This window comes from Saccopteryx leptura, chromosome 1 (genome assembly GCF_036850995.1).
Source record: "Saccopteryx leptura isolate mSacLep1 chromosome 1, mSacLep1_pri_phased_curated, whole genome shotgun sequence".
NCBI lineage: Eukaryota > Metazoa > Chordata > Mammalia > Chiroptera > Emballonuridae > Saccopteryx > Saccopteryx leptura.
Genome location: NC_089503.1, coordinates 270070446 through 270097515, shown reverse-complemented (window position 1 = coordinate 270097515; position 27070 = coordinate 270070446). Strand labels below are relative to the sequence as shown.

Below are 27070 nucleotides of genomic sequence, written 5' to 3'. Positions count from 1 at the left end.
GACTGGGATGCGGAAGACCCAGGTTCGAGACCCTAAGGTCACCAGCTTGAACCTGGGCTCATGTGGTTTGAGCAAAAATTCACCAGCTTGGACCCAAGGTCGCTGGCTCAAGCAAGGGGTTCCTCGGTCTGCTGAAAGCCCATGGTCAAGGCACATATGAAAAAGCAATCAATGAACAACTAAGGTGTCGCAATGCGCAACGAAAAACTAATGATTGATGCTTCTCATCTCTCTGTTCCTGTCTGTCTGTCCCTGTCTATCCCTCACTCTGACTCTCTCTGTCTCTGTAAAAAGTAAAATAAAATAATTTAAAAACAAAACAAAACAAAACAAAACAAAACAAAAAAACCCCATAGCTCTGGCTCATTTGACAAGTGTTAGGATTCAATTTATTGCTTGGTATAAAACACTGAGCACGTTGCCGGAAAGCACTGTGTACATGTGGTAGAGGAAGAGAGAAAACTCTATGAGATCCAGCTCAGGTGCCATCTTCCCTGAGAAGTGTGCCCACACAGGATACTCGGGCATATCCTTCGTCTTTCAGTCACTTGCTCAGAAACTCCTTACTAAACACCTACTGTATGCCAGGGCACACATCAGAGCTTCCCCGTGCATCTGCTGTGCATCTGCTGGGTGTTGGGGCCACATAAGATTCTTGTCCTAGAGAGGGATGGCATTAGTGGGCCACAGACAGAGCCAGGAAATGCCGAGCAGCTCTGGGGGCCTGGAGCCACTGCCCAGGCGGGACCTGTGGGCTGAGAGCTGAAGAATGAGCAGGCACTGGACAGGACGAGGACTTTGAAGATGGGGTCACAAAGACTGCCCTTGTTTCAGACTGTGGAGTGCAGTGAGGCAGGAAACAGAGGCATGCAGCTCTGGGCAGGCAGGCGACGTCTGGGGCAGTGTCGTCTGAAGCATGCAGGGAGCAGGACGTGCCTTGAGGGAAGCCGCGAGGCTCCAGTGCCTCCCGGGGAGAAACAGGTCAGGCAGGCCTCGGGGCTTCCACAGCCTTGTTGACTGAGATGCTCATGGGCCTGAGCATCGTTGGAAGAGTGCAGTTTGGAACTGACGATGATAGGACCCGATATACTGATGTGTGAAGGAAGGACAGAACCTGCATCCAGCGAGGGCAATGCCATGTGAACAATGGATGACCCCACAGGGTCCTCCAGGCTAGTCATGTAGCCCGGGGCTGCACAGAAAACGAGCCAGGGCCATTAGGTGGGATGGGTTGTCCAAGGTGTCCTTGCTCAAGCTCCTGACTCCCCTTCTAGGCTTAACCTCTCCCACTCTGTCCAAGAAGAGACTGCTGTACAGCCTGGCATTGGCTATGACCACTGGGCCACAAAACCTCATGCAAATCAGATGCTCCCAATTCCTTTATTTCCCACAGAATGAAAGAAAACCTAACTGAGTCATGAGCTGACAGATTTTTAAAATGTTTTGATGACAGATTACTATGTGATTTTTGGCACATGTAATTTTAAAAAATGCAAAGGATCAAAAAACATATTACATAGATATATATGTATCTTTCAAAACTCTCCCACATTACCTATTCATGTGGACTGGCATCCTCACCCTGAGATCGGTAAAACCAGCTAACATTATACTCGGTAGTAAAAGAATGAAAACTATTCCTCAAAGATCAAGAGGAAATCAGAACTCCTATTCTGCCCACTGCTCTTCAACATTGTTCTGGAAGCTCCAGCCAGGGCAACTGAGCAAGAAAAAAATAATAATAAAGAGTGTACGAATCGGAAGGAAGAAGGAAAAGAAGAAAACAGTATCTGTTAGCAAACAGCACGAAAATCCTTAAGGCATGCACAGAAACTATCAGAGCTGATAAACCCGCAGCAACGTTACATTGTACAAGATCAATACTAAAAATCAACTGTTTCTTTACACCAGCAATGAACAATCTAGGCACGAGATTAAAAAAATTCCACCTTCTATAGTATTGGAAATAATAATATACTTAAAAAATAAATTTAACCAAAGAAATGCAAAACTTGTACACTGAAAAGAATAAAATGTCATTGAAATTAAAGACAGAAGTAAGTGGAAAGATACCCCATGTTAATGGACCAGGAGACAATATTGTTAAGATGACCATACTCCCAGAATTTATTTGCAGATTCAAAGCAATCCTTAAAAATTCAAGGTTATTGCAGAAATTGATGAGCGGATCCTAAAATTCATATAGAATGGTAAGGGGCCCCAAATAGCCAAAACAAGCCTGGGAAGGCAGAACAAAGTTAGGGACTCACACTTTCAGATTTCAAAATTTACTGCAGGTAGTCAATATGGTATGGCCTGAGCATCAATGGGATAAACGTGTTTACCAATGGGATAGAATAGAACCCAGAAATAACCCCCCACTTTTCTTCCTGACTTCCAGATGGGGCCTGACCTCATCTGAAACAGCCTTTCTCCACCACCTTATGGTAGCCTCTCCACGTAGGACGGGCTTTCTCAAATCCTACTGTTTCCTTCTGAGGGAATGGGAACAATAAGAGCCTCTATTTGGGCTCTGAAGCCAGGAAGCCAGATGGCACCACGACCCTATCTAAAGTCCCCAGCCATGGTGTAAATGCTGACCATTCTTCCTTGCCTCACAACACCATTGACCAAGACACAGCATGGAACCCACATAGGCAGAAACTGTACCATATACATGCTTGCGAATGTGCACACACATGTACTCATACATGTGCATGCACATACACCACACGACACACGCATGTACATTTACATACACCACACACATGGACACATCACACATGTATATACATGAAATAAACACATACATGCACACAACATATGCACACCACACATACTACACACATATACTCAAACATGAGCACACTCATACACACATAGTCATGTACAACATGCACAAATGCTCCATGCTCACACATGTACACACATGCATACACACACACATACACGGACTCATGCATACATGTCCCCACATGCCTGATGTGCCACATTGCCCTGTGGACCTAATTCCTCCCCCACATATCAGTGGCCATCCCCATGGGGAACTCCTAAGTAATTACTCTTACAGTAACTCTGTAAAGTCAGCTAAGTAGCAATTATTTTTCCATTTTGTAGATGGGGATGCTGATGCTTCAGGAAGTGAGCAAACTTGCTGGTCAAGGTCACACTGTATGACCTCCCCCACCAAGCTCTAGAGAACCCAGACTCACCTGGGGAGGATTGTCATGATCATCTGACACTGAGGAGTCCTGGGTCCTTGAACAAACAGTCAGGTCCCAACATCTCTCAAAGCAACACTCAGCTATGTTGTGGACCATAAATGGCAAAAAGCCTTTGTAGATTCGAGGCTTAGCAAAAGGCTAAGTTCTCCCCCCTTCACCTCCATATTGGCTACGATGCTGAGTATTTGCACCCACTTCACTTGCTTCCTTAACTTGCTGGAAGCAATTTACATGCCCTTTCTCTTACTCTTTGTTTGTTTAGATGTTGGTTGATTTCACTTATGCACGGTAGGGGGATTCATGTTTTAGCCTGGATGTGTAACTTTGTATCAAGGACTTCCTTGATTTGCATATGACTATATAATAAAGCAAACTGGGGCTTTGGGGCACTCGGATATTGCCATCAGCATTTGAAAAGTCCTCCGGGTCCCATTTTTTCTTAATAAGTGTGTTTCCTTAATTCCGCACCGTTATTAGGAGCCGTGCTGGTCCGCGGCACAGCTACATTCTCAGGACTCCTCCTCAGCAGGCCCTTGCTATACTCATGCCAGCAGTCCAAGGACCTGGTGAATCTTCCTCCCAGACATCTCTTGTTATTTTTACTTCCTCTGCATTCCCAGGTTGGCTGCACCAGTGCACATCCCATCCTTCATGCTCATTTCTCAAGGTGACTTTGACATGCTATCAAGGGGTGGGGTTTGTGACCCCCACCACAGATTCTGGTTGGGCTTTCAAAACTGCCTCAATCCATAAATGTGGCAATGCATGGCCCCTGAGACTAGATCCCAAAAGGCGATATGAAGTCACATCAGGAAAATGGCAGAGTAGGAAGTGCTAAGGTCACTTTCTGCCCCTCCACAGAAACATGGGGAAAAAAATCAAGAAAACACTGTCACATCCTCAGAACTCTGAAAAGGAGCCCAAGGTTTTCAGCATCCAAGCCAATTCTGAGTCAAGGAAAATTCTGACAAGGTTGAGAAGCTTTCTGGTGTTTTTACACGGCCATGGCCCACCAATCTCTGTGGCACAGTGAAGTCTTGAGATGACAGTCTTTGTTGTTTCCATGTGGGTAGATGGTTCTGGAGGGAGTGTAGTGGACATTGTTCCCAAGGAGTGAGTTTGGTTTGACCTGTCTTGGGTTCCCTGAAGGACGGATATCTAAATCAGAACTCTCATAGTGGAGGGTGTTTCTTGAAATATTAAAAATCAAATGAATAAGCCACTGCTACCTGGGGAAAAAGTAGAATTCATCTCCTGGGAGGAAAAGCCGGGAGAAGAGCTATGTTGCTGAAAAGCTCCTGTGTATCCTGGAAGGGCTAACGTTACATGCATATCAAAGACAGATGCATGCTCAGGGAGTATCTTCAGCTTTCATGTCCAGCTGATCTCTAGGTTCAGTGGAAGGGAGCAAAACTAAGGCAGAGCTGTGAGCAGACTAGCAACATGGAAAGAGTGCACAGCATGCAGCCAATCTAAAAAAACCAGAAGAGTATTTTTTTTCCTTTTATTTGCATGTTTTTTGCTCCAGAATATTAAGGAAATTTCTGCCAAACCATTAGCTGACCACAACCTAAAGAAATAGATACTTCAGAGACCACACATACCAAAGAATACACTAGTAAAAAACAGTTTAAAAAAGTCACTAAACAGATAAGTAACCATAACGCATAACAAGTACAAGAAACCCTGAGGATGACATTTTCCAGACTTATCATATTATAATACTCAAAGAGGTACATAATTTCAACCAAAAATTATGAGGTGTGCAAAGAAACAAGAAAATCTAGATGAAATGGAGAAATTCCTAGACAAACACAAACTACTAAAACTAACTCAAGAAGAAATAGAAAATCTGAATAGATCTAGAACAAGTCAAAAGGTTGAATCAGTAGTTTTACACCTCTCAACAAAGAAAAGCTTGGAGGAATTATACCTAATATTTAAAGAAGAATCAACACCGATCATTCTTAAACTCTCCCAGAAAGCAAGAGGAAGGAACACTTTTAAACACATTCTGTGGCGCCAGCATTACCCTGTTACCAAAACCAGACAAAGATAAGAAAAGAAACTATAAACCAATATCTTTTATAAACACTAATGCAGGAGTCCTCAATAAATCCTTGCAAGCCAAATCATCTAGCAGATGAAAAGAATTGTACATCATGGCCAAGGAAGCTCTATCTCAAGAATGGAAGAGTGGTTCAATGTAGAAACATCAACCAGCACTAACACATCCCATTAATAGAATAAAGGGGACACCACATGATCATTTTAATAGATGAAGAAAAAGATTTTTTAATGTAATCCAACACTTTCATGATAAAATTAAACAGACTACGAAAATGAAGGAATTTTTTCAATCTGAGAAAGCATGTAATGACAAACCCACAGCTCAAATAATACTCAAAGTTGAATGACTGGACGTTTTTCCTCTCTCTTTTTTTTTTTTTTTAACAGAGACAGAGAGTCAGAGAGAGGGATAAATAGGAACAGACAGACAGGAACAGAGAGAAATGAGAAGCATCAATCATCAGTTTTTTCATTGCAACACCTTAGTTGTTCATTGATTGCTTTCTCATATGTGCCTTGACCATGGGCCTTCAGCAGACCAAGTAACCCCTTGCTCGAGCCAGCGACCTTGGGTCCAAGCTGGTGAGCTTTGCTCAAACCAGATGAGCCCGTGCTCAAGCTGGTGACCTCGGGATCTTGAACCTGTGTCTTCCGCATCCCAGTCCAATGCTCTATTCACTGCGCCACCACATGGTCAGGCCGTTTTCTCTCTAAGATCAAGAAAAAGACAAGGCTGACCACTCTTGCCACTTTTATTCAACAGAGTACTGGAAGTGCTAGCCAGAGCAATTAGGCAAGAAAAAAAAAAGTCCATCAACTGGGAAAGGAAGAGTTAAAAGTATCTCTATTCACTGATGACATGATATCATATATAGAAAATCCTAAAGAATCCACGAAAATTTTCAGAGCTAATGAACAAATTGAGCAAAATTGTAGGATGCAGAATTCAAACACAAAAACCAGTTTCATGACTATGTATCAACAATGAATGATTGGAAACAGAAATTAAGAAAGCAATTTCACCCTGGCCGGTTGGCTCAGTGGTAGAGTGTTGGCCTGGCATGCACAAGTCCTGGGTTTGATTCCCGGCCTTGGCACACAGGAGAAGCGCCCATCTGCTTCTCCACCCCTCCCCCTCTCCTTCCTCTCTGTCTCTCTCTTCCCCTCCCACAGCCAAGGCTCCATTGGAGCAAAGTTGGCCCGGGTACTGAGGATGGCTCCATGGCTTCTGCTTCAGGCGCTAGAAAGGCCCTGGTTGCAACAGAACAATGCCCCAGATGGGCAGAGCATCGCCCCCTGGTGGGCATGCTGGGTGGATCCCGGTCGGGCACATGCGGGAGTCTATCTGACTGCCTCCCTATTTCCAACTTCAGAAAAATACAAAAAAACAACAACAACAACAACAACAAAATTTTCATTTACAATAGCATCAAATAAAATAATATATTTAGGGATGCGTTAACCAAGGATGTACAGACTTGTTCACTGACAACTACAAAACTACTGAAAGAAGTTAAGCAACACCTGAATAAATGAAAGGCGCCCTGTGTTCGTGGATCGGAAGACGTAATATTGTTAAGATGGCATTCTCCCCAAAGTGCTCTGCAGATTCAATAAAATCCCCATCAAAATCTCAATAGCTATTTTTACAGAAATGAAAAAACAAATCCCAAAATTTGTGTGAAATTGGAAGGGACCCCAAATAGCCAAAGCAATCTTGTAAAAGAAAAACAAAGTTGGAGAACTTATACTTCTCAAATTTAAAACATACAACAAAGCTACAGCAATCAAAATCATGTGGTATCAGCAGAAGGATAGACATATATACCAATGGAATGGAATTGAGAGTCCAGAAACAAGTCCACACACCTATTGCCAGTTGATTTTTGACAAGAGTGCTAAGACCATTCAATAAGGAAAAAATAGTCTGTTGAACAGATGGTGTTGGAATAACTGGATTTCCACATACAAAAGAATGAAGCTGGACCCTAACCTCATACCAGATACAAAAATTAACAACACAGATCAAAGATTAAATGTAAGAGATAAAACTATAAAACTCTTAGGAGAAAACATAGGTATAAATCTTTGTAGCCTTAAATTAGGCAATGCTTACTTTGATATGGTATCTAAATAAATAAATTAGACTTCACCAAAATTAAAAAAATTTTGTGCATCAAAGGACCACTGTCTCAAAAGTGAAAGGGCAACCTACAAAATGGGAGAAAATATTTGCAAATCAAGTGTTGACAAAGATGTGGAGAAAACTGGAATGTTAAAATGGTGCAGTTTCCATGAAAAACAGTTTGGTGGTTCCTCAAAAACTTAAACATAGGTCCTGGTGGGTTGGCTCAGCAGTAGAGCATGGGTCAGGTGTGTGGAATTCCTAGGTTCGATTCCCGGTCAGGGCACACAGGAGAAGCAACCAGCTGCTTCTCTGCCCCACCCCCTTCTTCCTCTCTATCTGTCTTCTCTGTCTTCCCCTCCTGCAGCCATGGCTCTGTTAGAGCAAGTTGGCCCTGGGCGCTGAGGATGACTCCATGGCCTCCACCTCAGGCGCTAAAATAGCTTGTTGCAGAACCAGGGAGAGTGGCCCCATATGGGCAGAACACCACCCCCTAATGGGCTTGCCAGGTGGATCCCAGCCGGGGTGCATGTCTGTTCCTCCACTCCTCTCACTGAATAAAAAGAAAAATACAAAAAAACACAAAAAACAAAACCTTAAACATAGAATTGTCCTGAAACTGAGCAATTATACTCATCCACTCCAAAGGTTTTGAAAACAGGTATTAAGAAATAGCTGTAGGCCCTGGCTGGTTGGCTCAGTGGTAGAGCATCAGCCTGGAGTGCAAAAGTCCCGGGTTCAATTCCTGGCCAGGGCACACAGGAGAAGCGCCCATCTGCTTCTCTACCCCTCCCCCTCTCCTTCCTCTCTGTCTCTCTCTTCCCCTCCCGCAGCCAAGGCTCCATTGGAGCAAAGTTGGCCCGGGTGCTGAGGATGGCTCCATGGCCTCTGCCTCAGGTGCTAGAATGGCTCTGGTTGCAACAGAGCAACGCCCCAGATGGGCAGAGGATCGCCCTTTGGTGGGCCTGCCGGGTGGATCCTGGTCGGGCGCATGCGGGAGTCTGTCTGACTGCCTCCCCATTTCCCGCTTCAGAAAAATAAAAAAAGTAGCTGTATAAAAATGTCCATAGAAGCACTGTGCACAATGATCCAAGGTGGAAATAACCTAAATGTCCAATAGTGATGAATACATAACAGAATGGGGTATATCTATTCAGTGGACTACTATTCAGTCACAAAAGGAATAAAGTGCTGTAACATGCTACAGTGTGGATGACTTTTGAAAACATCCTGCTAATGAAAGGAGCCTTTCTTTCTCTCTCCAGCTACCATATTGTAAGGGAGCCCAGGTCACATAGGCCCAGCCTCTTGTGGGTACGTCGACCACCAGATGTGTGAGAGAACAAGGATTAGCTGACAGGCAGAGGCCAACCCTGCCTGCAGGTGCTGCACTCTGATCTGTTGGGATATATGACATATCATCATTATTTAAACCAGCGATTCTCAACCTTTTTCATCTCATGGCACACAAAATTGAATTACTAAAATTCTGTGGCACACCAAAAACTATATTATATATTTTTTTCCAATCTGACAAAATAAATAGGTATAATTTTTTATTCATTTACATCGGGTGGCTATTGTTGTGTTGGCTGTTGTCAAATTTTTATTTGACAACCTAAGGGAAAAGAGGTTGGTGCCCCTGACTGAATAGTTAGGTAATTCTTTCAGCAGTCCAGTGTGCCTGCCATGTCACAACAGTTGAAAATTGCTGGTTTAAACCATTACATTTTGAGAAAAATTGCTCTTCATCAAAAGCCTGACCGGTTGTGGCTCAGTAGATAGAATGTTGACCTGAAACATTAAGGACCCAGATTCAAACCCCGAGGTCGCTGGTTTGAGCTTGGGATCATAGACATGACCCTGTGGTTGCTGGTTTGAGCCCAAGGTTGCTGGCTTGAGCAGGGGGTCAATGGCTCCACTGGAGCCAACCTCTTCCCCCTCAGTCAGGTATGTATAAGAAGCAATCAATGAACAACTGAAGTGCTGCAACTATAAGTTGATGCTTCTTATCTCTCTTTCTTCCTGTCTGTGTCTGACCCTGTCTCTCTCACATTCGTGCATTCTAAAAAAAAAAAAAGAATTAACATGCAGCTCTCCTCCTCTTTCTCTCTTTCCAGAAATTATCCGTGGCTCCAGGACCCTGGATAGCTTCCCCCATGTGCCTCTTAACCCCCAACCCTCCCCCCCCTTTTTTTGCTCTTTTCCCTCTAAGACCTGTCTGAAGTGTCTGTCCCCCCGCCCCCACCGCCATGCAATTTCCTTTTAGCGGAAGCCGGAGAAATCTGTGCGGTCCTGTGCTCTTCCCAAGTTCCAGGAGCCCCTCAGAGCCAGCAATCATAGGAAGAAACCACATCAGAGATACCAACCTCCTAAGGTCTGCGCAGCACGCACACCTGTCGGAGGCACTGCTTCCATGCCCAGGATGGGTGAGACACCAGGTCAGAGCAGAGTAGCTGTTTGGGGCTGCTCCACCCACAGGCTGCCACCTGCACCCGGAAGTCATACCTTTGTCTAGCACAGGGCCGAAAATGGCCAGGCTGTTGTTGATGGTGGTGCAGTTCCACCGGCGTCCACGGAACTGGTGCTGACACTCCTTGATGCTGATCCTCACACCCTCTGCCACACTGGGCATGATGTCCACGTAGTTCCGGCAGAAGCGTAGCTGTTTGGGTACTAGACCCGGGATGCTGGCGCAGAGGATAGGCTGTGTGCCCAGGGACAAGTACTGGGGCCCAACAGCCAGGGACCTGGGAGAGAAGGGCAAGGAGGCCTGGTAAGTTGGAAAGCTGCCCTTGCAGCCTGCAAAACAGGAGCAGAAGCTGGGTCTTCCTTGGAGAGAGCACATGAGCCCTTTCCTTTGGGGCACTTGTGCAGTCCAGGGTGAGATGTGCGTTCACCCTGGAGGTAACCTGTCCCTATACTGCAACCATGATTTAGCAGAAAACCTTAAGATGAGCCTGGGTCATGATGGTGGGAAGTGAATCAAGGAAGGGCAGAGGTTGCCTGCTGCCTAGAGCAGGGGCTGCTGGTCTGGGGCAGCAGCAGGGGTGAGACAGGTGAATCAGTGGCCTCAACAGAAATGAAAACATGTGTCCCAAGGAAGATGAGTTCAAGAATGTTCACAGAGCTGAGATCACGAGTACAGACTTGGGAGCCACTGGTGTGCGGCACAGGCGTGTGGATAGCAGAGCTTCTATAGTAGAATGCTGCTAGGAGACAGAGGGGCAGGTACCGTAGGGGGCCTGGCACAGGTACAATACCTGCGCTCCATTCCTCTGAGACAAAAGCCGGCCACACCATGAATGGAAACAGAGACCAGGGTGGCGGTTCTCGCATGCACACAGCAGGACAGGCCTGACTGTGGCACGAAAAATGTTTCTCAGGCTGCAGAATGGGCTCCACTGTTCACAAATACCTAAATTTAAATGAAGTAAAATGACATAAAAAGAGAGAAACTTGGTTCTACGTCGCATCGGCCACTGATGGCCCAAGGCTACCATGGTGGAGGGTTAGATATTGGACATTTCAGTCCCTGTGAAGTTCTACTGGACCACAGTGGACTAGAGTGACAGAGTGCTCTGTGTTTGATTTCACATGTGTTTATGTGTCAGAACTGACTTGACCGTGTACATTTTACTGTATGTAATTGCACCTCGATTTAAAAAAAACTCTAGGTCCTCTTGGCAAGAGGATGGAGAAAGAGCTTCTCCAATCTGTCAGGTGATGCACAGTCCTGCTATTTCTGGACTTGCCATTTCCATAGTGGGTACTCCACCATCCTGCCACCCCGGTCCACCTCCACAGCTGGTGCCGGCTGTCCTGCTGCCTGTAGACATGTCCACCTCCACAGCTGGTGCCGGCTGTCCTGCTGCCTGTAGACATGTCCACCTCCACAGCTGGTGCCGGCTGTCCTGCTGCCTGTGGACATGTCCACCTCCACAGCTGGTACTGACTGTTCTGCTGCCTGTGAACATGCTGTCTCTGCAGTGCTTAGTGGCACTTGCAGGCTGACCTCTGCACCTCAGTACTTCCTTCACCCTGGGGTGGATAGTTCCAGGTTGTGTAATCGTCTCTCCTATCAACTGCTGATATTATAGAGGTGCTGCAGGGTCTCTAGGAAGGGGCTATAGAGACCTTCAGGTTGGCGGGTGAGGCCCCATATCCAAGAGGCCCACTGGGAGGGTGGTTCTAGGGTACCAGTATACATGGTTTCTGCATGCACCATCACCAGAAATATGCTGACTCTTAACATAGATGTACCCATGCTCACTCAAGCCCTGGGCAATACGTGCTCTGCCCTCTTCCTCCTCAGGGAGCCTATTCCCTCCTTCCTCTGGACTGTTTGGTGTGGGGCATCTCAGGCCCAGATCCAGAGCAGTCCCTGCCTGGACCTTTGCTTATCTGGAAGATTGCTAGCCAGACTCCAGGTGGGAAGGCCTTTCTCCTTTCTTGTTTGTTGAGGAGACCAAAGAAATGGCAACTTGACTAATGCCTCAACCAGAACTCCTAGAGGTTTTTCTTTTTTAGCACCTCCACTCCCTGGGGAGGGCTGAGTACCTCAAGAAGATGGGACAAAGGCTTTTGTGTCCTTCAGCAACCACACATTCATATTATGATACTGATGTTTGGTAAGTTCTACTCTAAGTCTAACTCAGTTCCATCTAGCTTTGATGAGAGGAATAGGAAACAGAGAAAGAAGTCTGCTCTCTGAAGTACAAAGCAGATCCTATCTTTTTTCCCCCTTCAGTCTCCAAAATCTTCAAAGGCTACTTCGCCTGAGGCACAAAGCCTGGGCTCTTCAGCTTCTGTGCACCTGCCGCCTCAGACACTCAAAGAACATTTTCTCATTGCAGGTCCTGCTGGTATGTGGATTTCTCCAGTTTGTTCCTTTCACACCCTGAAGGCCTTGCATCTGGGCCACACCAGACTCCCCACATTCTTTCTCTGTCTCCAGAGTAGGGCTTTGTCTCACTAACCCACTGCCACACACATGTGCAGTTCCACCTTATTTAGTCAGCCAGCTGGAGAGTGGGCCACTTCTCCGTGGAAGACATGAATGAGGGCTTCCCACATACGATATCTTCCTATCCCATGCCCTCCTGTCCAAACCCTCAACAACCTGTGTGTTCCCATCATTCCTGGGGGCCTTCCTTCTTCTAGATTATGCACATCTCTCAGGGGTCAAACCTGTCTTCCTCCAGGAGTGTCCACCCACTTTGCACCCAGATGTCCTATCAAAACCAAGTTTCTTTTCTGTGCATGTTGGCTTCCATGTCCCTGATCCTGAGGGAGGCCCAGCTTCCAGACTCTTGACCTTTTGGGTCCCTTGCATGTCCCCACCCTGATATCCTAGAGCTCTTCCTGCCCTGACCATTATAAGCTCAAATGTCTTGAGGAGCCTCAAATCAGCCATGACCTTGTGCCTGACACTGAAGACCTCCCCTATCCCCATCTGAGTCTGTGTCCCCGGTATGGTGGGTGATGGCAGGGGCTGGCTCATTCACTCCTTGTGGAACTCAGTGAGTGTGAGAGCCAGGCCTGACTCTCTCAGGTTTCTTTTGTGACTGCCTGATAGTCCCAGGACCCCAAAGTTTCCAGAAAGGCCAGCCCTCTGTTTTCACCTCATTTGTTTGATCTCTCTTCTAGGGGACACATTCTGCATTCTGCCCTGCGTGGATAACTCTGAGTGGGAGCCTCTGTGCCAACCTGGCACTTGGCTTCCTGATGGACAAGTTGGAGCCAAGTGGACAGGTGGCAGAATGTGCTGAGGTCAGCTGTCTCTGACTTCAGGAACAACCAGTTGGTTGGAGTAAGGTCTCCAGGCTGGAGAAGTTGGGATTGGACTGCTGCTCCAGCATAGAGTCAGGGTAAGAGGGCAAGGAGGGGCAGGGGGCAATGGGGAGAGACAGTCTGTAGCTTATCTGCACGCCCCCTGCCCCTTGGCCACTTGGGCACGGAGACCATAAAGAGAGAGCACAATGCCCAGACCCTGGTTCTTACTACCTCTTCTTCCTGTCTAGTCCACTCCAGCTGGTTTTTATGACACCTACCCACCAGATGGCCCTGTCCCAGCCCAAGGGACTGAACAGCCTATGTTGATGCTGTACATGGACGGATGGCTCTGCCTGCCTCAGGCTGAGATCAGTGCATATCTCTGAACCTTTGTGTCCCCACTTCTGAACCCTGCCTAGCAAGAAGCAAGTGCTGGGGGCTCCACACCAAGGGCTAGGAGTCAAAATCTTCTCGGTGGTACATCCACCAGGTCACATGCCCACAGCCACTGGGCACCAGCTGGATAGACTTGGAATCACAGTACCAGGGGTGGGGGTGACACCCTCTGCAGTGAGTGGGTAGATGCAGGTATAGAGCCCGTGGAGAAGGCTGACTGTCCAGCAAGAAGCTGGGTGGAGGGGAGGAACAACTGTGGCTCAGGCTCTTTTAGCAAATTCCATGGTCCATCCATGGGGGAGCCCACCTCTCACCAGAAGGAAAATTCGCAGAGTTGAATATGCTCATTGACTTAGAGACTCAAACAGAAAGAAAAGAGGACTCCATTTCTCTGTCTTTACCAGTCTCAAGGTGCTGGCCTCCTGCCAGATGTGAAGCCAGATGCATTCTGGGTGGGGAGGGGGTACAGGAGGGGTGAGGTGCCCATGCCAGCGCCCCAACCCCCCTCAGAGAGCATGGAGCCAGGACTACTTCAGCCTTCCCACTTTCCTTCCTGCTTGTGAGTTAGGCCCAGGGCAGGGAGAGTGAATCCAACCTGTCTCCTTCACATCCCAGGCTACTGCTCTCAGGGAAGCGGGTATGTGTGAGGTTTGCTGAATTAGCTCCAATCTGCATCCTCCTGGCCTTCCCTTGGGGCAGTCCTGGGCTCTCACCTCCTCCCTCAAGGCCAGAGTTCCAACGCCACCAGCCCAGATGCCGCTGCAGCTGTTCCAGCTTCCATCAACCCCAGCTGGATCCCTCTCCCACGCCTTTAGCTTTTTGAATTGCTTCCAGGAAGGTTTATCTGGTCAAGAGCCAGGTAACCACTGGGGCCTGGGTGATGCAGTCCTTGGCTGAGAGCAGGGGGTAGGAGGGTGGGGGTTGTCCCATCCTTTGAGGGCAGGGCCAGTGCTGAGCAAGAGGAGGGGCAGGGAAGGGCCAATGGGGTCAACTGGGCCACTAAATGTTGGCTAGGTCTCGAAGGATAAATTGGCTCATTTAAAAGAAATCATATAGCCTGACCAGGTGGTGGCATAGTGGATAGAATGTTGAACTGGGATGCAGAGGACCCAAGTTTGAAACCCCAGGGTTGCCAGCTTGAGCGTGGGCTCATCCAGCTTGAGCGTGGGGTCGCTGGCTTACGTGTGGGATCATAGACATAACCCCATGGTCTCTGGCTTGAGCCCAAGGTCACTGGCTTGAGCAAGGGGTCACTCTGCTATAGCCCCCCAGTCAAGGTTCATATGAGAAAGCAATCAATGAACAACTAAGGTGCTGCAACAAAGAATTGATGTTTCTCATATCTCTTCCTTCCTGTTTGTCCCTATCTGTCCTCTCTCTGTCTCTGTAAAAAAAAATAATATAAAAAAATCAAAAATGTTTACTACATGTATCAAATCATTGCACTGTATACCCGAACCTCACACAATGTCAAGTGGCACCTACATCTCAGTAAAGCTGGGGAAGCATCCACACTGCACACACCCAGGGTCCAAATTTCTGAGGAGAAAGTAGACATCCTCAGTTAATCAATAGTTGGAAACCACAGTCTAACTCTCTCTTCCCACACCCTTTCAGGAGAAACTGGGGGGCCCTGGGCTGGGACTAGGGGGTAGATCAAAGGGTAGGAAACAGCTTTCACCTGCAGCAGTGACTGTAAGGAGCTCAGTTTCCTGGGGTTATCACGTACTGGCCTCTCTGAGGGTCTCCCAAGGACTAGAGGCCACACCAAATAAGACGGGCAGAGAAAGGATGTCCACAGATAGAATGGTGAAGTTGGCCATGTGTGGCTAGTGGCACTACAGAGGACAGACTCTCCATCCTGACAAATGCGCCTGTTATGCAGGATGTGAGTGTGAGCAGAAGTGGGCACAGTGTAGGCATAGGTGGGTAAAACTCATCCTAAACCCAGAGAAGAAGACACCGTTATGAGGAAGCAGCAGACTGATGTGCAATTGCAGCCGCAACACAAGGTTGTGATTCAGGAATGAGTGTGCTTTTTGTTGAGCTGATGCCTGGGCTGAGAGCACCAGGACATTGTGTAACCTCTGCCTCCACCATCATCCAAGATGAAAGTATCTGCTTTCTCCAGTTGACACGCAGAAACTGCCAACACTGCTACAGTTTGCCGCTGTGTTCTTAACGGAAGGAAGGTCACCAGGGGTAAGTGCAAATACAGATGTCATCCCTGTCCCAGGGGCTGACATTGCGACTGTTAGGAGCGTCTGTGTATATGGGGGTTTGCATGTTGTGGGGAGGGACAGTGCTGGCAAGGAGACCCCCGACGACTCTTCAAGTCCAAACCCTTGGGTCTGGCAGCCAGGGTTTCCCCTCTGGTTTCTGCTTCTGGATCTCAGGACTTCCAGAGACATACAATGCCACCTTTGAGAAAGTGGGTTCAATTAGACCCAGGAAGGCAGCGTCTGGTCCAGGTCAAGAGTGGGGCCAGACATAAACTCCTGCTCCCCCCAGCCTCAACCATCTCTACAGGGTGGCCATGTGCCTCTCTCCAGCCCAGTGTCCCAGAACCAGAGATGAACAGGTCAGTGGGACTGAGCCCACGTGTCCCTTCAGAGACACCGGCAGGAAGAGGCGGCACCAGCAGAATGTTCTACAAATTATGTGGCAGGAAAGGCAATGCCTGGAGGAAAGTGACAATCTGTTCCCCAGTCTGAGGAGACAAGCTGGAGTCTCTGTCCAGCACTAATGAGAGAGGCTCTTGGGAGGGGCCTCAGTGTGGACTCAGCCTCATCCACCCCCGGAGACTGTGCTGAGCTTTTACCTGGAGTCTGGGTGTCAGGTTAATCTTCCAACCTTTCCTGAGCCCCTCACATGCTGCACAGGTACACAGCAGTCCAGATGAGAATCGGAGGGGCTTGATTCAGGGGCCACTCACATGAGAAATGGCAGTATCCAGGTGGAGCATCAGCGGTAAGATCCTGAACTCGGTTATCTATCTTTGAATCCAGGTCACAGCAAGGCCCTGACCCTGCTTTAAGGATACCATGTGTCCCTTCCTGCTCATGGCCGTTACCTCTGCAGGACATTCTAGCCAATGGTTACCTAGAGGATTGGACAGCCCTGCCCTTATGGGCCCTGGGATTGTGGTCCTGTGTGCCTGGGAACCTCGAGGGCATGGCAGCACTGCCCATCCTGCTGCCTGACCTCTCTTCACCCATTTCGTCCACCTGCCCTTGGCCATGTGATTCCCCCTGTGAGGATGTCTGCCTTTCCCTTCCTTTGCCAACCCTGAAGTGTAGGATGGCATCCCAGGAGGCGCCCATACCCCAGTAGAGGACCTACAATCTTAACTGCCCAGCTGGACATCACACCCCACTGTCCCACAGGCCTCTCAAAATCAGAGTGTCCCACTTTGAATGCACCTCCAGATATGTTGCTCTTTCTGCCCCTGAGCTCTGAGCCTTTGCCCTGGATCCCAGCTCTGGAGACACCCTCCCTGCAAGTGTGTCCCACTGCAGAAGGGCCAACAGTCAGACATAGCATACCCACACCACGGGGCTCGGTCCTGCAGTACCATCACCGAGAAGGCCCCAGAGATCAGAAAATGCTTCATGGATAAGGAAAACCTTAAAATGCAGAGCACAAACTGCTTTGCATAGTTTTTATAACCATGAAAGATGGTTATAAAAGGACCCACAGTGTTAAGTTGGTGAGATGACAGGCTTGTCTTTTTTCTGGGTGGAGATGTCACCTTCAGCCAGAACACAACATGTGCAAAGTGGCCCTGGGCTTGGTCTGAGCTGTGGCGGGGCCACCTCTAGCACTGGTGGCTCTTCTCTCCCCGCCTTGCTCACTCCTGTTGAAGATGATGAGGCTGAGAGGCCAGGAGCCTCACCAGACGGTCTTGCTTGGGGCAGGTCGCCTGGAACCCAATCTGGCGGATGGCCTTTGCCATGTGGCTTTTACCATAGTTTTGTGGTGGAGCCAGAGGACAGAAGATGCTCTGGCGAAGGCGCAGGTTCCCAGTCAGAGAGGCTGGCCTTGTACACTGTCCAGGTGGGTCAAGATGGGCGGCAGGATCTCAGGGTTTTTGAATCCTGGCTGTGAGCATTCTGGAGGCTCTGTGGGTGGGAGCTTGGCTTGGCTTGGCTTGGGGGGCAGGGTATGGGCACTCGCTGTGCTGTTATTTTCTGGTTTAAATTGTTCTGCCTTTCTCTCTTTAACTTCAGTTTCCCTGTCTGTTTCAGGAGACAGTGAATCACATTCTATCTCAGGCTCCCAGAGGGAGGGGAGCAGTGGGGAAGTGGGTACTCTGCACCTGAGTGGCCCCAGACATAGTCTACCCCACATTATCAGGCTACCTCTTCCAGGAAGCACCCTGAACCCCAACTCTGCTGTCTGCCTTCTTGTCCTGCTGGTGCTTGCCACCTCTTCCTGCATGTCCTCCTGTGTCTGGGCCATGAGGAGCTTCTCCCAGATGGCAAGGGCATATCTTCTCTTGCCCTTCAAGGGCACAGAGAGGGCACAGAGCTCTTCCCAGGCCCTGGGGGAGCAAAGAGGTTGGATGCCTCTACTGCCCAATCCCGCGGGTTTTCTGGTACGAAGGGTCCTGGTTTGTCTCCCCCTTGATGATACACAAAGCCTCCAGAGCACCTGCTCTGTTGAAATCACTGTCTTCCAAGATCAGAGTCTCACCATGGGAGGAATGAGGTTTCTGTCCTGAGATCTGAGGCCCCAAGTGTGGTCTGGCCATCCTGAGGGTTCATGCTGCCCAGCTTGACAGCAGGCTTTGCTCCTCTGGGTGTATCTGTCCAAGAGCCATGATGAACTGGGGCTCCTCCCTGTGTGCAGACCAGCCTCAAGAACATGCAGGTTCTGCTGACCAAGGGAATCCCAGGAATAGCCAAATGCCTCCGTTCTCTCTCTTCCACTAGAAAGATCCCTCCTGGGAGCTCAAGTACCTTCTATGTAGGAAAGGCCAATGACAGAGGGGTCCCAGGACCCACCTTTTCCTGCCCAGCACATGACCCTGCCTGTAGCCCTCTCAGCACCCTTGACCCCCTGGGGCCAGCAGGCATTACTGACACATACTTTGAGCAAGTCCCAGCAGGTGGGCAGAAGCTCATGTGTCTGCGGCCAAGCATTTGCCAGCTTCCCTGGGCGGCAAGCAGCACGTTTTGTCTGGGAAGGAATGTGGAAATGCCAAAGTGTGACAGAGCTCCAGGGTGTCACCTATGGAGGTTTGGAGGGAGATCGAGGCAGCGCTCCCTGATGAGTCATGGGCACCCAGCCCCAGAGCAGGGAACTCTTACAGGGGGTTGTAAAAACACTCAGCTGTGTCCTCATGTCCCCCAGCTCAGGCCACCTCATAGGGCTTCTGACTTTTAACAGGAAAGATTCCATCAGTTCATTCATTCATTTATTCATTTGTTAATTCAACAAAATCTGATCAGCCATTTCAGGCGGTAGAGGGCTGAGAAGGAAGAAAGAATAAATCCCCTCATGGGATTTCATAACCGGTGACACAGAGACAGTCCTGTGACAGTTCAATGAAGGGAAAGACAGACTGAACTGGGAGCAAGCAGCCTGGCTGTTGTCTCTTTTCCCCACAACCTGAGACCCAGTGGGTACTCCAGGGGAACTGTCCCTGCAGTTTGTGCTGGGGCTTCTTTGCAAGATCCACCCAATGTAATGTATGTCTGACCCCAGCCGTTGAACAGACAAGCTGCCCAAACTGCAGACTGCACCTGGTGGAGTTTAGGGAAATGATTAGAAGGACTGCCAGCTGCAGTGCTGAACCCCAGTGTCCATGGGTCAACACAACAGTAGGCTATCCTTTATCACGCCTCCAGGGACGGGCAGCTCACCACCTCCTAAGCACCAGCTCTGGTACTGCTCTCAGTTCCAGGGAGCCTTTACTATCCCGAGCCAAAATTCATTTCCTGGTTTCCTGTGGCCTGTGGCCCCCACCCCTCAGACCCAGCACAGCAGTGTGGGTTTCTAACACTTAGTCCTCCAACCACACTTAAAAGGGGCAAATACAAGGCTCGCATTTGGTTCAAAAACCCAAATGACTGCGGTGGCGCAGTGAATTCTATTCACTGCGTGGACTTGGAATGCTGAGGTCGCCAGTTTGAAACCCTGGGCCTGCCTGGTCAAGGCACATACAAGAAGCTACTACTAGCCCTGGCCGGTTGGCTCAGCGGTAGAGCATCGGCCTGGCGTGCGGGGGAACCGGGTTCGATTCCCGACCAGGGCACATAGGAGAAGCACCCATTTGCTTCTCCACCCCCCCTCCCCTCCTTCCTCTCTGTCTCTCTCTTCCCCTCCCGCAGCCAAGGCTCCATTGGAGCAAGGATGGCCCGGGCGCTGGGGATGGCTCCTTGGCCTCTGCCCCAGGCGCTAGAGTGGCTCTGGTGGCGGCAAAGCGATGCCCCGGAGGGGCAGAGCATCCCCCCTGGTGGGCAGAGCATCGCCCCTGGTGGGCATGCCAGGTGGATCCCGGTTGGACGCATGCGGGAGTCTGTCTGGCTGTCTCTCCCTGTTTCCAGCTTCAGAAAAATACCAAAAAAAAAAAAAAAAAAAGAAGCTACTACTAGTTGGTGCTTCCCACTCCTCCCCCATCCCTTTCTTACTCTCTCTCTCTCTCTCTCCCCTCTCTCTCTAAAATCAATAAATAAAATCTTTTTAAAAAACCCACCCAAACGCAGTGCTAGGTGATGGAGCAGAAGGGCAGAGGGGTCCACCGGTTTGCTTTCCCCTGGGGGCTTCTTGCTCAAGGCAGACAGAGGTACTTTGCAAACTTGCTAGAGAACAGCTTGCATCGTGAGGTTTTGTGTTTTTAACTTTCAATTCATTATAAAATACCTAAAATGTGGCAGTGCAGGCACTGCCAGGATGTCTTCATGCATGCGTTTTCAATTTCTGTTCTTATTTCTTCACGGACAATCTGTGGGTTACCCTCTGTATATAACTGATCCTTGCATGAACAGTCGGCACATCCCAGCCCGCTTTCCTGTCCTGGGTCATACCTGCAGGACCTGGCCCAGTGCTTCTCGTTCTGCAGGCTTGAGACATACACAGGGGACCCACTGTGAAAAGTGCACTTTGCAGCCTCCCTGAGACTGCTCCTGTGCGTACTCATCCTGCTCTCCTGCCACATAGGGTTCCAGCAGCTTTATGCAAATATAACAGAAAGTCACTTCATAAAAATTGATAATGAGCCCAGCAAAATGGAGGGCAGCCATCCTGGGAGAAGCTGCCACATCCAGGCCCCAGATAAAAACTCAAGTGTTAGGATGGCTAAGTCAGAGGGATGGATGTGCGAGTGAGTGTGTGATAGTGGGCTTGTGAGGAGTCAAGGTGAGGAAGATCTGACTCCGTTGTATGAACCAGTGTTCTGACCATATAGACTTTACCCATGGCCACTTCTGACACTGCCCCTCAGTAAAAGGATGTCTGTCAGTGTTTTTGTGGGGGAATGCTGTTCTCAGTACCCCAAGATCCTACAACACTTAGTGGGGGCTCAGCTGGTGTCTGAACTTCTCTAGTTTTCTAGGCTAGCTACCACCATCACTAGCCTTAGGGGCAGGGAGAGAGAGAGAGAGAGAGACAAAGATAGAGAGACAGGCAGAAGGAAAAAGAAGGACATATGCCCCTGGGAGGGTGCATAGGGTGCAGCTCATAGAGGGAGGGCAACTCTGAAGTTTTGCCTAATTGGGCCCTGCCTGTCTGAGAAGCCTCAAAGCAGTGGTAGTCAACCTGGTTGCTACCGCCCACTAGTGGGCGTTCTAGCTTTCATGGTGGGCGGTAGCAGAGCAACCAAAGTATAAATAAAAAGATAGATTTAACTATAGTAAGTTGTTTTATAAAGATTTATTCTGCCAAACTTAGCGAAAATCGACATAAAGTACTTGGTAAGTAATTATTATATATGCTTTAACTCTGCTTTATAAATTTTATAAAGTAAAGTTACTTCCCTACTTTATAAATCACCATTACTGTGGAACCGGTGGGCGGTTAGAAAATTTTACTATGAACATAGATACAAAAGTGGGCAGTAGGTATAAAAAGGTTGACTACCCCTGCCTCAGAGCCTTGCTCGGCCCTCTTCCTCTTTCTCCCCTTCCTCCTCCTCCTCCTTGCCCATGCTCTGAGGCTGTGGATCCTGGACAGCGCCTCCTGAACTCTCCTCTACCTGCTCCTGAATTCAACATGCACCTTCATCACACAAACAGTGGGGCCCACTGAGGGAGGCCTGTGTCCTGCCCCCAGACTTAGAAGACCCTGTGTGCCAGGAGCTTGTGGGGCCAGCGTGACAGAGGGCCATCACAGAGAAGATTTTGGAAGGTGGGGGGTAGGTGAGCATCTTCCTTAGGGGCCAGAAGGCGAGAGAGGGCTAGACACAAGCTCTTAACTTAAGCCTGCATGCCCAAGAGTGGGGACCAGCAAGGTCTGAGGAGGGGGTGGGGGGAAGAGGCCAGGAGAGAAGGGAGAGGCAGGGAGTCCATCCCAGGCCTCTGAGCTCTCTCTCTATCTCTACACTGCTCTCTCTCTGAGTCAGCTGGGGTGACATCTGATACAGGGCATGGTCTCTGTGCTGGGGAGCCTATGGTCAGCAGAGACTGGTGAGGGACCAGGCGGCAGGAAGGGGGTCCCTACAAGGAAAGGGGGGCAGGCTCTCCATGTAGGTGAAATCAGAGCAGTAATCCTGGGCAGTAGGATGTGGGATTCACTCAGAAGGCAGGAGGGTGACAATGGAGGCAGAAGATGGTCCCCAGGGCATGCTACTTGGGTGTTACAAAGTGTCATCAACCCAGAAAAGGGAAGTGGAAGGAAGGAGGCCAAAGCAGAACAAGGAACACCATGCCCCTGGGAGATGCTCTCCAAAAGGGTCTGTGTCCTCTTGACTCTGATACCTTCTGTGTCCCCAGGGCTTTCTGCCTAACTCTGATTGCATAGAAATGTAGCTTGGCCATGGGGTCAGGTGCCCAGGCCTCATCCCTTCTCTGGGTTCCCACTTTCATCTGTCACACAGGAACACATACTTGCTCCTGGAGGTCTCCACAGCTCTCCATGTTCTGGTCTTAGGACTGCTTCACCTTGAGACCTTGTTTGGGCCTCAAGTATCACTCTCTGAGATGGTCCTGAGGAATCTGGCCCTTCCAATTCCTATAGGTCGCTCTGTTGCACAGCCTGTGGCACCAACTCCTCCTCTCCCTCCACCCTCCCACCAAGTGCCATACTAACTTCAAAAGCCTAATTACTCCTGATTTGGGCTATTTCCTGGCTGTTTCTCAGGTGAGGAAGTCTGTGTCACTTTCACTTTTGTATATGAGCTGCTAGGGTGTGTGGGGGGGAGAAGTGATGAGACAGTGGCTTCCTTTTGGGGAGGGGTGGGTGAAGCAGAACAGCCAATTAGGGAGGCTGGGTGTGAAGGTTAGAAGTTATAAAAGGACAGTCTCTCAGGCCCTTTGGAGGGGGGCAAGAGAAGGGAAAAGCGACCTGTGGGAGCTGGACAGGTGGGGCGTGAAGATAGAAGCTTCTTCCTTCCTGTAAACTTTCGTCTTTCCGTGAGCCCTTCTCTCTGTTCTGCCTGTGTGCAGCTAGGGGGAGACAGTATGCCTTCTGTGTCCAGCTGACCTGGGCGATCCCCCAGGAACCCTGGGGAAACGTGTCCATCAGACACCTTTTTTCTCAGGAAACGAAGAGTCATGGAATGTGCAAGCAAAGTGGGGTTTTATGGCACCCTTACCCTCTGAGGCCACGGACTGCCCTAGCTAGACTCTTGTTCGAGTGGGTGCCACGTGGTAGCCCTGGGGAAAGAACCCGTCTGTTCATCTGGAGGAGGCTGGGTCAGGGCCCATTCAGACGGAACACATATGGCCCAGGTGAACAGGATGACACAAGTGCGTTGTGGGGGCAAGGCTAGGGTCTCACGGGGCCAACAAGACAAAGCCTTCATTGCGTGGGGTAACCAAGAGGCTGGGGACAGGGCCCTTCTTTATGGGAGGAGCGCGAGGGCGAAGGAGCTTCTTCCCGCGCCCAGGAATGCAGCGGCGGTTCTAATTAGAAGCCTGCGCGGGAGCTGGCGGCTGTGGGGCCCTCTGGAAGCGCTCTCCGGCACCCCGCCCCCCCCCCCTCGTTAACGGTGGGCCGGGCGTCAGTGTCTCCGCGTCCCAGGCGCGCCCGCTAAAGCCCGCACACGGAGGGCACCCAGCGCTGCAGGTGCTGCGCTGTTGCGGGACGCGGGGGTCCTCTAAGCGCATCCCCGCCGCTCAGCCGCCTCTCCCAGGCCCCCGGACCCGCCCCAGCCATCCTCCCGCCCCGCCCCGCCCCGCCCCTCCTGGCTGCGCCTGGACCGCAGTCCCCACCCCAGGTACCCCCGCTCTTGAACTATCTCGAAAAGAAAAATTATTATCGGATTAGATGTACTTGGGCTCCCTGGGTCTCCCCCTTCCCCTCGGCTTAATTATTATAATTCCAGGAAAGCCGTCGGGGAGGGTTCCTGGGAGTGCGCGTGCAGCGCGCGCAAGTGTGTGGGGAGGCTTCTCTCCAACTCTGGGTCTCCTCCAGCTGCGCGCCAGGCCCCTCGGCGCTCTCCTTTCCCCTAGGAAGACTGGGGCGAGCTTGGCCTGCCTAATCAGATGCCTCCATATGTCTAACAGACCCTCGGGATCCTTCCCTCGGTTTGTCTGCGCTTCCACTGCCAGGTTTAGGGCGGTCTTACAGGAATGTGCCTTGTCTGGGGCAGAGGACAGAGCACGCCAGCCTTCTCAGAGGTGGGTTCCAGGGCCCTTCATTCAGGAAAGCTTATTCTCGATGCTCTCTCGCTCTGTACCTCTCGGCAGCCCCTCCTTATCATCGAGGTCCAGACAGAGGGCTCGCAGAGAGGGCCTCTCCTGACACTGTAGCCGGGCCAGTCTCAGGAGGCGCGGAGGGCCTGGCGCTGGCCCCACTGCGCCCGCCACTCCTGGCCAGTCCCCACTGCTGTCTTTACGTAACTGCGCTGCCACGAGCTGTTCGGTCTTGTCTCAACGACTTTGTTTTAAGGTGTGTGTGTGTGTGTGTGTGTGTGTGTGTGTGTGTGTGTGTGTGTGTGTGTGTGTGTGGTGTGTTAGACACGGTCCTCAAGGAGAATCTCTCCCTCTCAGCTCGCCCTCTCGATTTCCCTTGGGCTCAGGCTGCCCAGACGTTCATGACATCTGTGCGGACCCTCTCTCCGGATCTTCCCAGCCCCACTGTTCGCCCCGTCTGGCGCGGGGCCCCTTTGGGCCCCGGGATCAATGTCCCCGGAAGCTCCGCCACCCGCATCCCAACCCCAGCCCGAACAGGTCGAAAGTGGCTGCCAAAGAAAACAATCCACCCGTGGCCCGCGGAGTCGAAGGGGTAGAGAGTGGGATTCAGACCACTGAGGGCCTTGCCCGAGGGTATGGCGGCTGGGGGGCTCACAGAGGCCGCGGCGAACGCGAGGGAGGTTCACTCACCACCAGATCGGGTAGCTGCCCAGTGCCTGCTTCAGGCCGTAGAGGAATAAGAAGTACCCGAGCGAGGCCATCGCAAGGCAGTAGAGCGAGGGCGCCGAGCGGGCCGGGGCCCTGGGAGCTGGTGGGCGGTGGCGCCGGGCCCTCCTGCAGCCACTGGGTGAGCGGGGTGCGCGGGTGTTCGCGGGTATGCGGGCTCCCAGGGCGGCGCTGCGCCAGGTGGGCAGGCGGCCGGGCGGCGGGCCCCGGCCCGAGGCGGCGCGGGACGGCGGGGGCGGGGCAGTGCCGCGGGGGGCGCCCGCCTGGGCCCTGGCCTGGGCGGGGCAGGAAGGGCCGGGCAGGGGACGGGCGGGGCCCTGGGAGCCGGCGCAACGGAGGCGCTGGCTCCTCCTGAGGCGGCGGGATGCGCGAGGTGCGCTGGGTGCGCGGAGAGTTCAGGGTTTGCTGTCAGATGGGGGGAGGGGGCGGGGACCATCGGCTGCCATCCCGGACCCTGGACAGCGTGGTGGGCAGTCACCCTCTCCGAGTTTCAGGGCCGTCTCTTGCTTTTGGAGCCCCGCGAACCCCGCGCACACCGTGGGGCGCGCTGTCCTGCTTTTGCTCCTGTCTCTGCTGTGTGGCGCGCTCTGTTCCTTGCCCCCATTGTGGTCAGTCTGCCGCTCCTCTCCACTCACCCCCTTGCCAGGAGGCAGAATGGAGGGTCAGTTTGTCCGAGCCAGCCCCTCGAGCCGCGCCCTGTTGGTCCGCTGGGATCCAGGCTCCCGAGCAGCCCGACGGATGGAGATGGGCGAGCCTGGGTGCGGCCTGCCTTGGGGATTGCGGCTGGATGGGCGTCTAGGGCGCAGGCAAATACCCGAAGGTTAGGACTGGGAAACAGGTGGTGACATTCCAACTCTCTCCCCACATCCCACTAAGGAAGAAAATGCTGAAGTCCCTGGTGTTTCCAAGCGGTGTACAGAGCACAGCAGCTGCGCCCTAAGCTCAGGGACCTCCGACCAGCCATCGGGTCTGCCGAGGCTGACAGTTTCTTCATCCAAAAGTGATTTCTGACCCTTGCTGTAAGCCTTATGGTTTAGCTTAAAGGGGAAGGGAAGACCACAAAGGGAAAGTGACTTATCCAAGGTCTTAGGGAGTAGTAGCTCTCTAGCTCTAAGCTTGCAGTTCATAGTGAGGCTGTCTGCATATTTGTCTGTAGCCCAGGGAAACACAAAGGCTTTTATTTGGGGAGGAGAGACCCCCAGTTTCCCCTGGCGCGCATGATAATGGCAGGCGAGCCGCCTGCGCCCACGGGGAATTGGCCGGTCTCAATGATGCTGTGAGGAAAGGGAAGCCGGGGTCGTGCCGTCGTTGGGGGACTGGGGGCGGGGCAGCGCTGCAACTGGAAATCCTACGTCGCAGTTCTCCCCGGAATCTGGGGTCCAGATATCTCTTTTCTACCGCTCCCCATGTCTTCTGAGCTGCCTTTCATTGCACAGTGCCATCTGCAGAGTGGGGGGGGGGGGGCACGGAGAGGCCGCAGTGCAGAGGATGCCTCTGTGTCTCTCCAGGTTTAACACTGGCTGGAGGCCCAACGGCAGCTTGCACTCCATAGCACGCAGCCTCATCATCTGCCAAGGGAGCGCTGGAGGAGTCTATGGACGTTTGACCCAGGGTCACCTGGTGACTTGTGTCAGAAACCCTTTCCTGACATGAGAAGCCCTTTCCTGGCAGGGAGCAGAGCCACTGTGCTTCAGGGAAAGCTCTCTTCCCCTTCGCCAGCCTTAGGATCCAGTTATGTCTATGCATGCCCACCCCTCTACCCCACCCACAGAGAAAAGGAGGGACAGATTATGGAATGAGGTGGGTGGGCAGGAGGGAGCTGGGTTGTCCTCCTCTGGACTTCCCCTCTCTCTCAGAAAAAACTCCACCCAATTATCAAATTACTGGGGACCTGGGCTATGGGAGTAGGGTAGGGGCCACGCTGCAGCTTCCACTCCTGCCTCCCCAGCTGCTTGTCT

At 51.0% G+C, this 27070-nt stretch overlaps 1 protein-coding gene across 1 annotated transcript in view; it reads right to left on the bottom strand.

The window, feature by feature from the left end:
* WNT3A (Wnt family member 3A) overlaps positions 1 to 25301 on the bottom strand; it is a 47879-nt gene extending 22578 nt beyond the window's left edge. Inside the window, exons 1-2 of the mRNA XM_066352840.1 lie at positions 25077 to 25301; positions 9928 to 10169 (exon numbers count right to left, since the gene is read on the bottom strand). Of these exons, the coding sequence (XP_066208937.1) occupies positions 9928 to 10169; positions 25077 to 25147 (313 nt within the window). The 5' untranslated portion in view covers positions 25148 to 25301. The remainder of the gene's footprint in view (positions 1 to 9927; positions 10170 to 25076) is intronic.
* Between the last annotated feature and the right edge of the window lie 1769 nt (positions 25302 to 27070).